We start from the raw sequence: 12,014 nt of genomic DNA, 5'->3' as shown, positions 1-12,014 counted from the left end.
TTAAAGTCTGTATTTTTTATTTATTTATTTATTTATTTTTATATTAGGGACTCACTTCGAGAAAATCTATGAAAAAAAGAACAAATTAAAATATTAACAGAAGACTACTATATACCAAATAAAAAGCTGAAAATAATGCTCTATAAAACATTTATGTTAAATATGATCTGTATGTGTAGGAACTCTGGTAAAGGTATGGTAGCAAAACACAATATTATTATTAGGTTCAGATGAAAGTGGAAAAATTATAAGTGGACTTCAGAAACAAGAAAAAAAAATTGCTACAAAACTGTTGAATAAGGTCTTTTATACTGTTATTTTATTCATGGTACTTTCTTTTCCTTTCTGTGTTTCTTCAATGAAGTTTGGATCTGTCTCCAGTTCGCCAGTCTTATGTTACAGCACACACACTGTCTGCTTTACACGTGTGTGAGATGAGGTCAAGCTCTATTCCAGTGTCTTTAGGTATTATGTGTGAGAGCATGGGTTTGACATTTAACCCTTGGCATGACTGCTAACAGCACATTTTGAAAGATGACGTGTGAGTTTTGTTAGAACTGTTTTTTGACTCACCTGTACATTGGACAGGTTATACAGGGTGTGATAAGTTATCAGATCCTCACTGTTGTGAATTAAAGGCCTTATATAGAAGTGAACTAGTCAACACTGATTAACCAAGCACATTCCACTGCTGGAAATCACACACAAGAAAAAAAAAAAACACTAGCATGCTTCAGCACAGAGTCTTATGTAGGCTATCTTTTGACTTAAGGCATAAAGTCTGGTCCACTTTGCTGCTTATTCTGTCAAAGAATCAGGAAACCGACAGCAAACCAGCTACAATGGGTGAAGACCCTTTTGTTCAGGGTAACCTGATTGTTCGTGACACAGAAGCCCCTTTCAAGCTGCACGTCGGACCCGGCAAATTGCCGGAACATTGCCAGGTCACCTTCTGTGTGAAAGCAAACACGTCCCAGGATTGATTCCGGCATTGAACCCGGGTCGGGGACCTAGTAACATTGCCGGGTTCAACCCGGGACAAGCGCTGTGTGAACAAAAGCCAGATCTAATGTGGTGTCGAAGTGATGACACGTGTTATCGCGCAACTCTCTTACCGGCTTTTTTTGAAGGAAGATCAACGTTCGCGATTAAAAAATATGTGCAAACTGTAATGAAGCAGAGATCAGTTAGTTCCTCACTTTCCGCGCTGACGCCGAGATCGTTCGCTCACTTCAGTAAAAGTATAAAGTGCCTAGCGTTTTCGACTCATACATTACACGTCACGCCCTGATATCACGTGTCGTTATGGGATCTTCAAGGGCTGTGTGTGAAAGCACGCACATATCCCGGGTAATCACTGGCAGTGTGAAAGTGCAAAATCTAGCGACCCGGGAACAATTGCCGGAACACTTTACACGTCTATTTGCCGGAATCGCAGTGTGAAAGGGGCTAGAACAAGTTTTGGCTGAATTTAATAATTGTGTTTAGCTTTCATCAGGATGAAGGATTGACTAACACACTAATGTATTAAGTATCTTAAATGAGCAGATCTCATTTAAGGTTCTCGTATCTTAAGACACGAATGCTGTCAGTGTATCTGATTACTAACACATCTGTGTTTTCTCTTTCAGTGCGGCGGAGGCGAGTAGAGAAGGATGTGTAGAGCATATTCTCCTCTCTCTCTCTTCTCTCTCTCTCTCTCAAGCTCATCGGGCTCTTGTGCCAAACCCTCTGAGGGAGCCACTTCACCTGAAGAAGGGACACAACTGGATACTTTGCCTCCCTAATGTTAATACTCAATAATCTTTTTCTGTATTATTATTATTGGTTATTGTTGTTTTTATAGCTGCAATTCTTTTGCATCCATTTTTTTGTTCATTTTTTGCATGTGTAAAATCTTTTCTGCTGTTTTCTTTGAACAAGTTCTTTGAAATGAAACTAAACAGGTTGCAACGGTTACACACATGCACTCAAGAGCTATAGTGACCTCTTCATGGATGGGCTGGATCAGAACCTGTTGCCCACATTCACTCTGAACAAATCTAGACTCAACTTGACTGGATCTGCTGTGTTCCCCGCTTAATGTGAGCTAAATCTAGATTTGTCGAGTCTGGGTTTGGAGCACAGATTTGAACAGGTTAGCTAATAAGTTGCGCTGATCGTAACAGACACTCCTTAATAAAAGTCATCTATACTCTCACGGTTAGCTTTAGTTCTTTTGGCATGGGTTTTACTTCACTGTAAAAAGTTCACTAGCTTTAGTTCACTGCGGCTGTAGTTCTATCGGCATGGGTTGTGTGTGGATGTCTTTGGGCAGCTGGGTCGTCTCTAAAACTCAGCTTCCACACTGCACCTCATCACATGTTCTCTCGTCGGTTTTGCTGCTGATTGTGACAATTCGTATTGTAAAATTCACCTCTATTTCCGAAACACACCACCTGACACTGTGTGTCTGAGGAATTACAGTGCTAATTTAAGATCAGTGCCCCATTTTCATCAGTTGTCATTGGAAATGGAAAAACGTACTAGATCAGCACTAATTCCAACCTTGGGTGTGTAGATGATGGTGAAAGGTTGACCAGTTTCACTTAGGACTTAAAAACTGTAGAGGTTTATTTCCACTGAGCAATGCACTAAGGGATATTTTCTTCTTTTTTTTCAACACAGGAAGTGAGCATTTATGTAATGTAGTTCTCAATTATAGATTTTGTTTATTTCCTGTAGATAAATTTTAAATGACATTTCTAATACCATGCCAAAGACTAACATTTAATGCTCTTAAATATTAGGTCAGACAAGATAGGTTAGGATTTAATTTTTTGAGTTTATTAAAGGAATAATTTACCCTAAAAACAAATTGCTTAATTACTTGCCCTGAAATTTTCCAAACCTGTATGCTGGTATTTTTTATTTATTTGTGTGTGTGTGTGTATAACACAAAATGTGAATTTTTAAAAGTATTTTCACACAATTTATTGTAACCACAGCTGTCAAACACTTAGCTTTATGTGTTATCAAGTTATGCTCGTTTTGTATGTGGGTTACAACGAAATTTAAGTCGCTCATTGAAGGCGTGAAAAAAAATTCACCATCAACCAATCGCAAAATGGGTTGGATAAGTTTAGGGATGCACTATATTGGAATTTTGCCAATATCTGATATGCCGATATTTTTCAACTAATTTTGACCGATACCAATATATTTCCTTTTGCTTGGAATGAACACAAAGTCAAATTATAAGCAAAATATTTTTCATTTTTCAAAATAACTTATTTGTTAGAATTAAACAACAATGAAGGTTTTTTTGACAGTACATTTGAAGCTTTGGAAATAACTATAGCCTAAATAAACTATATATCAATCGCTGCATTTTTTTTCCGGAAAGATGCCATGTTAAACCCTAATATTTTACGATTTAACATTTATAGATGGTCTTTAAAAAATATTTTAGAGCTTATTATTTGTTTAAAAAATAAAACCTATTTCACGTTAATGAATAAATCAGTATATATATAATGAATTTACAAGTGTCATGTTTGATTTTTTAAATTTTTTTTTCATGTAAGCTATAGCTTCTGACCTTTAAATCAAAACATACTCATTTTATGACCTTAATTACTGCTTTATTTAATCCGAAACAATCTAAATGTTATTTTGGTTAGGCTATTTTACTTTTAATTCAATTAGAAGTATGTCTATAGTGCCCCCTTACAGATTAAAACTCCTTACCGAAAGGGCGTTAGGGCCTGGGGGATGCGGTCACTGCTGCCCCCTGCAAAAATTTGCTTCAAGAATGAGTCACACTGCTGACTTCTAATCACTAGCACACCCTGAGACGAGACATATCTGCATTATTTTTTATATCGGACCAATGCTGATATTTACAGTTAAAGCCACTGTCGCCGATTCCGTTATCAGTCCAATAATATTAGTCATTCCTAGACAAGATGTAGTCACTACAGGTTTTATATGGAAAATAGCTGCATGAAGTTTCTTCAAAAGTTATCCCATTAAAAAAAAACAAAAACTAATCAGATATGGGTTTGGAACAACATGAGGGTTAATAAATGACAAAACATTCAAGTTGTGGTGGATTATTCCTTTAGTTTATGTAGGATCTCTGCATCTAGAAGAACATTTTTGAAGCACATGGTCTGTGCTAAAGAGGAAATTAGGGAACTAGTTTAACGAGTGCGAGAGGGATGAGAAAAATGTTGTCCTAAACAGCAACCAATTCTGTAAGCATTTAACAGTCCTGGGGCAGCCAGAGCCTCGAACATACACGCATGTTTGCGATCACATGCATGTTTGCATTGTAAAGCAAAGCTGTATCTTTTTGCGATATAACATGCTTTCGTTATACCAGTTAACCTTTATACCGTTGGCCGTTTTCTGTGAGCTTGTATGTCCTACGAGGTTCATTGATTGCGGTATGTAATGTAGAGCACATATGCTTTGGCACGTTTTTGAGGAAGGTGGTGAAGCTATCCAATGGACCTTCTGCACAAAAGTATGGCATCTCGGACTAAGCAGTTTTGAGCATGCCCGGTATGGATTATACAGCTGGATTTTAAAGGGGAACATGTTGTATACCTGCTTTAAATGCAAAAGCTTGGACCAATTTTGAAGTGTAACTTTTCTCGCCTTGACATTGCGATTCATTGTTTTGTTCCGTTTTGTAAGAGCCTTGTGTATCAAGTGAATTTAAGTTGATTGTTTTCTTTCTTTTTTCTTTGTGAAAAATGCTGAATTGTGTATGAAAGCCATTTTTTCCCCTTGCTTTTTTCAGGTTATGGTTCATGTTTCATTCCATCTTTGTTTGATTATGGGTTAAAGGTTCATGCTTTGCTAAAAGCTTGTGCTTGTAAGAAAGTTATGCTCTGCAATATTACCATGAGTTGTTTGAAATATCCATCTCAAATCCTCTTCAGAAGATTCCACTCGTATATAGATATACATATAAATATCATGTATTGTAAATGTCTCCTATGTTGCCACAGTTTTGTATGTTGATACGACATGTCTGGATCCCAGAAGAGGAAAGCTTGTTATGTACTGTTAATAACAAACAACTCTGTAAAGTATCAGATGTCCTCAATAACACGTATGTTTTTACAGATTGGGCTGTTCGTCTTCTTTCTCTAACCCTGCTGGGAGAGCTAAAGAGTTGACAACTGAACAAGAAATACGTATTACACAGCTCACCAGTTTAATACAAGCTATTTATATACAACTGTGTATGTGTATGTGTGAGTGAATTTCAATACTTTATTGAATTTATCTCTGATGTAGTCACTAACAACCTGAGAGATACTGTCCATTCAATAAGGACTTGTGAACCTGGAGTAGATGGCCACTACCGTAATTAGTTATAGTATTTATTATAAGATGCTCTTAACTATAGCACTGGAAGTCGCCGAAAAATGTTATAGTACTAATTTTGTTAGTTCTTATTCAATATTTGTAAGAACAAAATGGCTGATATAATGGGGACTAATGGAGTGAAGTGAAAATATTCACTATTTCAGGATTTCCCAAACTGGGGTTGATCAAAACTAAAACTCAAATCATAAATGTAAAACTAAATAAACTAAAATAACTACAATCAAAATAAAGCACTTAATAAAGAAGAAAAATAAAAACCGCAGCCATAGACTAGTACTTGTTCACTAGCCTATTGATTAGAAACTGAATATTCCATGATTGTAATAATTTCAACAATGACTATTGTCAATTTAATAATTTGTAATGTCAAAAATAAAGAATAAAAAAGAATGCTAAAATTGATTTTACTAGTGAACATAGATGCTAGTCAGTACTGTAATATTTACTAAAGCCTAACAAACGTTTCAAGGAATGTATTTCAACACTTTGGTACAGCCTAAAGAGAAGAATATAGATTCATAAAAGTTGTAAAATGAAGATGAAGGTCAATTCAGGCACTTCTAGACTGGGAAACCACATCGAAGAGCCTCTTTCAAACACAAAAGCAGAAAAATATGCAGGTGAGGTTTTATTTGAATCCGATCCAGTTTCTGGGGTTATTTTGGAAATGACTGGTGCATGATGTAATTGAGACTACATCATTCCAGCTGTCTTGAACTCCAGCAGAGCTTATCTCACCCTTAACCAACACCAGTCCAAAAGACCTCACTGCTGCCACAGTACATGGGAAGTGAGTCATGAAGTTCATTGTGTGTGTGTCAGAAACGGATGGAAAAGGGGCTGACGTCAGGGAGCTTATATATTTTCACCAGATGTATTCATCATCTTCTGATTAGACTTGTCCCAAATGACCAGAGGGGTTTCCTGTGAGCTCATTTTGGCTATATATGTTTGGAATCAAGGAGAAACCACAGTCTACAGCAGACAGCACCAGTGAGTATCTATCAACTAAATCAGAACTTCTAAAACATTACTGGATCCTGAAAGAAAATCATGGATCTGTGGCAGATCAGAATCTGATCTGAGGTAAAGGTCACCCAGTTGAACAGAGATAAAGTGTGTGCGTGTGTGTGTGTGTGTGTGTGTGTGCGTGCGTGCATGTGCAAGTGCATTTTGCACTCTTTGATATTTTATGTTCTCACCCTACATTTCTATGTGCAGTTTATATCTGCATCATTGTTGTCATCTGGATGTAAAATAGCAAATACTTTATAGATTTAAGCATTAAATCATTATTGCAGTGATTGATATGATTCTGGCATGTTGTAAGTTTGACAACAATCCTTTTAACCCTAAGTGATGCAGTGCACAACTTTTTATTTCTAAAAAAAATAATAATAATCATGTCAGATAACATACCCATGTATATATTCAAGAATGAAAATACTAAGGTGAAAATACTTTATTGTGGCTTTTTTTTTTTTTTTTTTTTTTGACAATGTTATGCAAAGTCACAACATTTATTTCTATAAAGAGTTGCATTAATTTTTGGCCAAGATCTTGTATTGACAATGGAAGAGCCGAAAACCACTCTGTCAAGTTGACTGCATCCCTAAGTCTTTCAAGAGGTTAAGGTCAGGACTCTGTGGTGGCCAATTCATACATCTAAATGATTCCTCATGTTCACTGAACCACTACTGCACAATTTGGACAATTGTCATCCTAAGACATGTACATGTTTACGAAATAAAAATATTTGCACTGCATTTTAGGGTTGAAATAATTGTTGCAAAACATATAACACACCAGAAACATACAGTATTAATCAATGCAATAACAATCCAATCCCTGACTCTTGTATTTGCTCATTTTAATACAAATGGTAACTTATTTTATCTGTCAATGAATGGCATATTTGCCCTTTTTTGGGAGACGAGCAAGCACAGGAGCTCTATGTGAGACAATCTGACAGGTCATATTTTAGAGCACCCATGGGCTCTCTCTGTTGGGAAGATGTGCTCCCTATGAAAAGAGTCAGACACACATGCCCCTTAAAGAGAAGGGTTGGTCATATAGTTGATCCCCCTTGAAAATCAGTGGACATGGGTCATGATCTAGGGAACGATTGGGGAAGAGTTTTCTTGGCAGGGGTCAGCCACAGGTCCCATGGTCTCCTTTGTGGGGAATGATTGGGCACGGGTGCTCCTTGCAGAGAAAGGGCAGTCATAGGTGCTTCCTTTTGGCCAGAGGCACTAACTGTGTGAAACTGACAGCCATGGGTTATTCCAGGCAACCCCACATGGGTATAGGAGGCCATGAAAACATCTGTTCCCTGTGGTGAATCTCTCCCTGAGGTAAACTGGTGACCACAAATGATGCCTCTTAGTAAACGGCAACCATGGGAGAAGGTGATCCCTATGTGACACCGGTGTTTTCTGTATTCGGTATTCTGTATGATTTTTTAGCTTGTTTCCTCATGGGTTCCAAAAATGTCCCCACAAGTTAAACATTTACTGGTACTATCCTTGTGAGGACATTTTGTTTCCCACATAATGTAGAGAATACAAGGTCCCACTAAAATTTATTTTTACAAATATATATTTTTTCAGTTGAAACCAGTTACACAGATTAACGCATACATTTAGCTGTGAGTGTTACGTGTGTGTGTGATCTCATATCTGTAGTATGTGTAAACACCGAGTCCTTTGTATTAAATGTCCTTGTAAGGCAGATGACAAACACTAGGTGTGACAGAAGTTAAACAATGACCTGTAAACTGTGTTTGTGGTTAGCAACATCTGAATCCATGCATGTGAAGAGACAGCAAGGGAAGTTTTCAGACAGACAGATGGATGGACGGACGGACGGACAGAGACAGATATATAGATAGATACATAGATAGATAGACAGATATAATTTCTTTTGAACCCAGGAAAAATGAAAACCACACTAACAGTTGCGCACAAACAACGAACCTGCAATGTGGGGTTGTGTATTTTTCTTTTTTTCACAAAGGGAAATAACAGTTTTTGTGCTGACATACTGTTTGCAGCAGTTGTCAAAACCCACACTCAGAAGCGAGACAAAAGGTCATTATCTGTTCATGTGCACCATCTACACACAGAACGATGAATTACATTTAGTAACGACAGCGACCAGTAGAGGTCAGCGTAGACCTGATAGTATTATGGGGTTTGTTTTGTAAAATGGGAAAAAATTCAAGTGCCTTTTTCAGTACCATTAGTTCTGTGCCATTAACCAAACCAAACCAGCTCCAAGATAAATCACCTTAGTGCATACTTACATTCTGAGTTAGTGGACTAGCAATGAACTACAATGAATCACTGCATATGACATTACTAAAAACTACAGTTTAATCCTTTGGATGAACGTGCTTTATGTTATATCTGGAACTATATTATGTGTTTTAGCTTTACTGAAACATTGTATTGACTGATACAGGGTCTCTTGATCACTGATTTGAACAAATAATTGAAAACAAAGAGCTTTTTTTTTTTTTTTACCTGAAATGTTCCTGTGTTTGATCAGGAGCTTCGATGTTTGAAGTGAAAGATGACTGTATAAAAATTGACGTGAGGGACAAGAAAAATAGGAGAGATGATCAATGGAATAAAGGAGAGGATGAAAGTAGACAAAATGACATGACTCATCCCTAATTTCAGTATTTCCATTATACTCTCCAATGATTAAAGGCCATGGGCTACATCAGTGTATTTTGAGATGACCTGTACATGAATCCCTGCCTACACAGCACACTCCTTTTTCCTTTGTTTAATTGCAGACAGATGATGTTTTCACACTTCATTAACTATATGCTAAATGAAATAGAGCTTGTGTAAGTTGCATCTGCGTTAGCTATAACACATGAGAAAGGACAGATGCCGTGAATAATCCTCCAGGGCCCTTGAACGCCTGCCGTAAGAACATCCAGAACCCAAAACAAACCCCTCCATCGCCGACTGCTTATGTTCCCTCAGACCTTGACATTTGTATTCATCACCTGTTTCTCACACAGTTTGTCCTCGTCAAGTGAACCTGAATTAAAATTGTCAAACAGTGCAGCTTGTTGAGAAGAGGTGTGCTATTATTTTGGTTGAACGCATGGTTTTTGCCTTTCGAATGATAGAAAGGAGGGAACCAAGCCATATCTAGAGACAAAGTCAGCGAAGGGGGCAAAGACATTTTCTTTTTATAATGAGAGTACAGTGTGCTATGAGGTGTGATAATATCAAAAACATCAAATAAATCACTGCTGATTATTTTAGAGACCGGTGCAGTAGAAACTTAAGCACGTTTTTTTTTTATTTTATTTTTTATTGTTGTTGTTGAATACCGCTTTCAGATTTAAGTCAAATTAATTTTGTGCGTCTCCCACTTTATTTTCTGTCTATAAAATTATAATCAAGAGCAAATGGATTGAGGCTGCTATCCAGTTAGTGGGTAGTTGTAGCAATGTGGTCTGTGAAGCTTAACTGATGATCCATCACAACTCCTAGGTTTCTGGCTGTCCTCGAAGGAGTAATGGTTGATGAGCCCAGCTGTATAGAGAAGTTATGATGAAGCAATGGGTTAGCTGGAATCACCAGGAGTTCTGTCTTCGTAAGGTTAAGCTGAAGGTGATGGTCATTCATCCAGATAGAAATGTCACTCAGACAGGCTGAAATGCGAGCAGCTACCGTCGGGTCATCTGGTTGGAATTAGAAGTAGAGTTGGGTGTCATCAGCGTGGCAGTGATAAGAAAAGCCATGCTTCTGAATGACAGATCCTAATGATGTCATATAGATGGAGAAGAGAAGTGGTCCAAGTACTGAGCCTTGAGGAACCCCAATGCGTAGTTATTTGGAACATCTAGAGTACCTAATATACCTAAATAAATAAATAAACCTAAATTTTAATAACAAATACTGTGCTATATAATCTGGAATTGTGAAAGCTTGAATAATGTTAATTTGCCACTCTAAAGATCCATGCAATGCATTCTTTTTGTCCCTAAGAAGTCCTCCACCATTATTATAAGGCATGTTCCTGATCTAGTAGAGCATCTATTCTTCTCAACTGCAAGCCGTTTCAATGAATATCATATGATGTCCTGGGTTTCCCTGTTAAAATATACATGACCCTGTGACCCTTCTGCCACACTTCAGCTCGATTCTATTAGAGGATATAAGTGCATGTGTGTATGAAGTGGTATCCACTAATGACATTATGGAAACATTAGGCTTTAAATAAACAAAACATGACGCAGATGAATTCAGTCATCCAGTAATGAGATTTACAGGAGGCCTGTAAGGCAGAACGGCAGGTCTTCTGTCTGCTGAGGGTGTTGGGTAACATACAGCACCTGCTGCTCCTAATGACTGCAATCTGGATTGACATTAAAGCCATATAGAGTACATTATGTCATTTATTCAAACGGGGAAAATTACTAGATATAAAGGCAATGTGTAAAACATGCAGAATTGTATTATTAGGGGGGTGAATGGATATGTTTTGTCCTTGCTGAACACTTTTTCCATGCATGTTTATTTGTACTTGTATGTAGTACCTGTGCCTTCCTTTAGGGGACAGGTGAACAGGACAAATATATTTGAACACCCCCTTCAATTTAACAGGTTTAGATATTCCAGTAATTCCAGAGAAAACTTAATGTGGCATACAATGACATATACAAGTTTCTTGCAGCAGTTTGATGAGGGTGCTTTTCTGAACAATACCTTTGTGCCCAAAACGAAGAACTCGACTGGCCTACAGAAGACTAGACCTGGCCTCACTGATATTGTGTCTGAATGGAAGTGAATCTCTTCACCTATACTGTTCAAAAGATTGTAGTTGATTCGATTTGGTTAGAAGTCACTTATGCTCACAAAGGCTGCTTCCTTGATCCTTCAAAAATCATTCAATGTTACAGCCTCTTCTTAATTCCTGTTAAAAATTTTAAATAGGTGCTACTCTGACTAATGTCTATATGCTGGTATGATTCAGTGCTCAAGAAACAGTTCTTCTTATCAGCGATGTTGAAAATAGTTGTGCTGCTTATATTTATGGAATCCATAAATCATTTACTTCAGGATTTTAATGCTCTTATTGTAATCTAATGCACCCTTGATGAATTAAAGTATATATAAAAAAATACTGATCCCAAATGTTTTCTTGAGGAATCAGTATAACTTTTAATTGCTTGTTTAATGCATGCTCTGACGGTTGAGGTACAGGAACTGTCCTTACGTATTACCAAATACAAATCTTGACGTCACTTGTGGCATTTCACTTCTTGTTAAACAGGTGGACTTAAAACTTTGACCAGAAGGTTTAACATTTTTAAATGTACCTGAACTGGAGTCATAAAGATTTCACAAAACGTGACAGTGGATTAAGCCTATTGCCACAATTGTGAGAAGTGCCTAATACACACAAACTATATTACAGACAAAAACAATAGAAAACTGATGGGAATCAGAAAAGATGTATGACAGCACTGTCAAAAGTGAAATGATGTAGTGGTTTGTTTTCTCCCTGTCGGTTCAATCTGTTTCTCTTCTGATTGTTTTCTTGCCTACAGCTGAACCTGCGCAACCACAATCCAGTAAACTTGTAGAAACCTGTTTCCA

At 37.3% G+C, this 12,014-nt stretch overlaps 1 protein-coding gene across 2 annotated transcripts in view; it reads left to right on the top strand.

The window, feature by feature from the left end:
• The window catches only part of LOC113061873 (tropomodulin-2-like), a 34,212-nt gene extending 29,093 nt beyond the window's left edge, over positions 1-5,119 (top strand). Inside the window, exon 10 of one of the 2 annotated variants that reach the window (XM_026231354.1) lies at positions 1,632-5,119. In XM_026231354.1, coding sequence (XP_026087139.1) covers positions 1,632-1,663 — 32 coding nt within the window. In that variant the 3' untranslated portion in view covers positions 1,664-5,119. Of the gene's footprint in view, positions 1-364; positions 971-1,631 lie in introns of those variants that run through there. The other variant, XM_026231353.1, reaches the window with a different exon arrangement.
• The last annotated feature ends 6,895 nt before the right edge of the window (positions 5,120-12,014 follow it).

This window comes from Carassius auratus, chromosome 43 (genome assembly GCF_003368295.1).
Source record: "Carassius auratus strain Wakin chromosome 43, ASM336829v1, whole genome shotgun sequence".
Lineage (NCBI taxonomy): Eukaryota > Metazoa > Chordata > Actinopteri > Cypriniformes > Cyprinidae > Carassius > Carassius auratus.
Note: the sequence above shows the minus strand (reverse complement) of the source record. Positions and strands in the feature narration are given on the sequence as shown.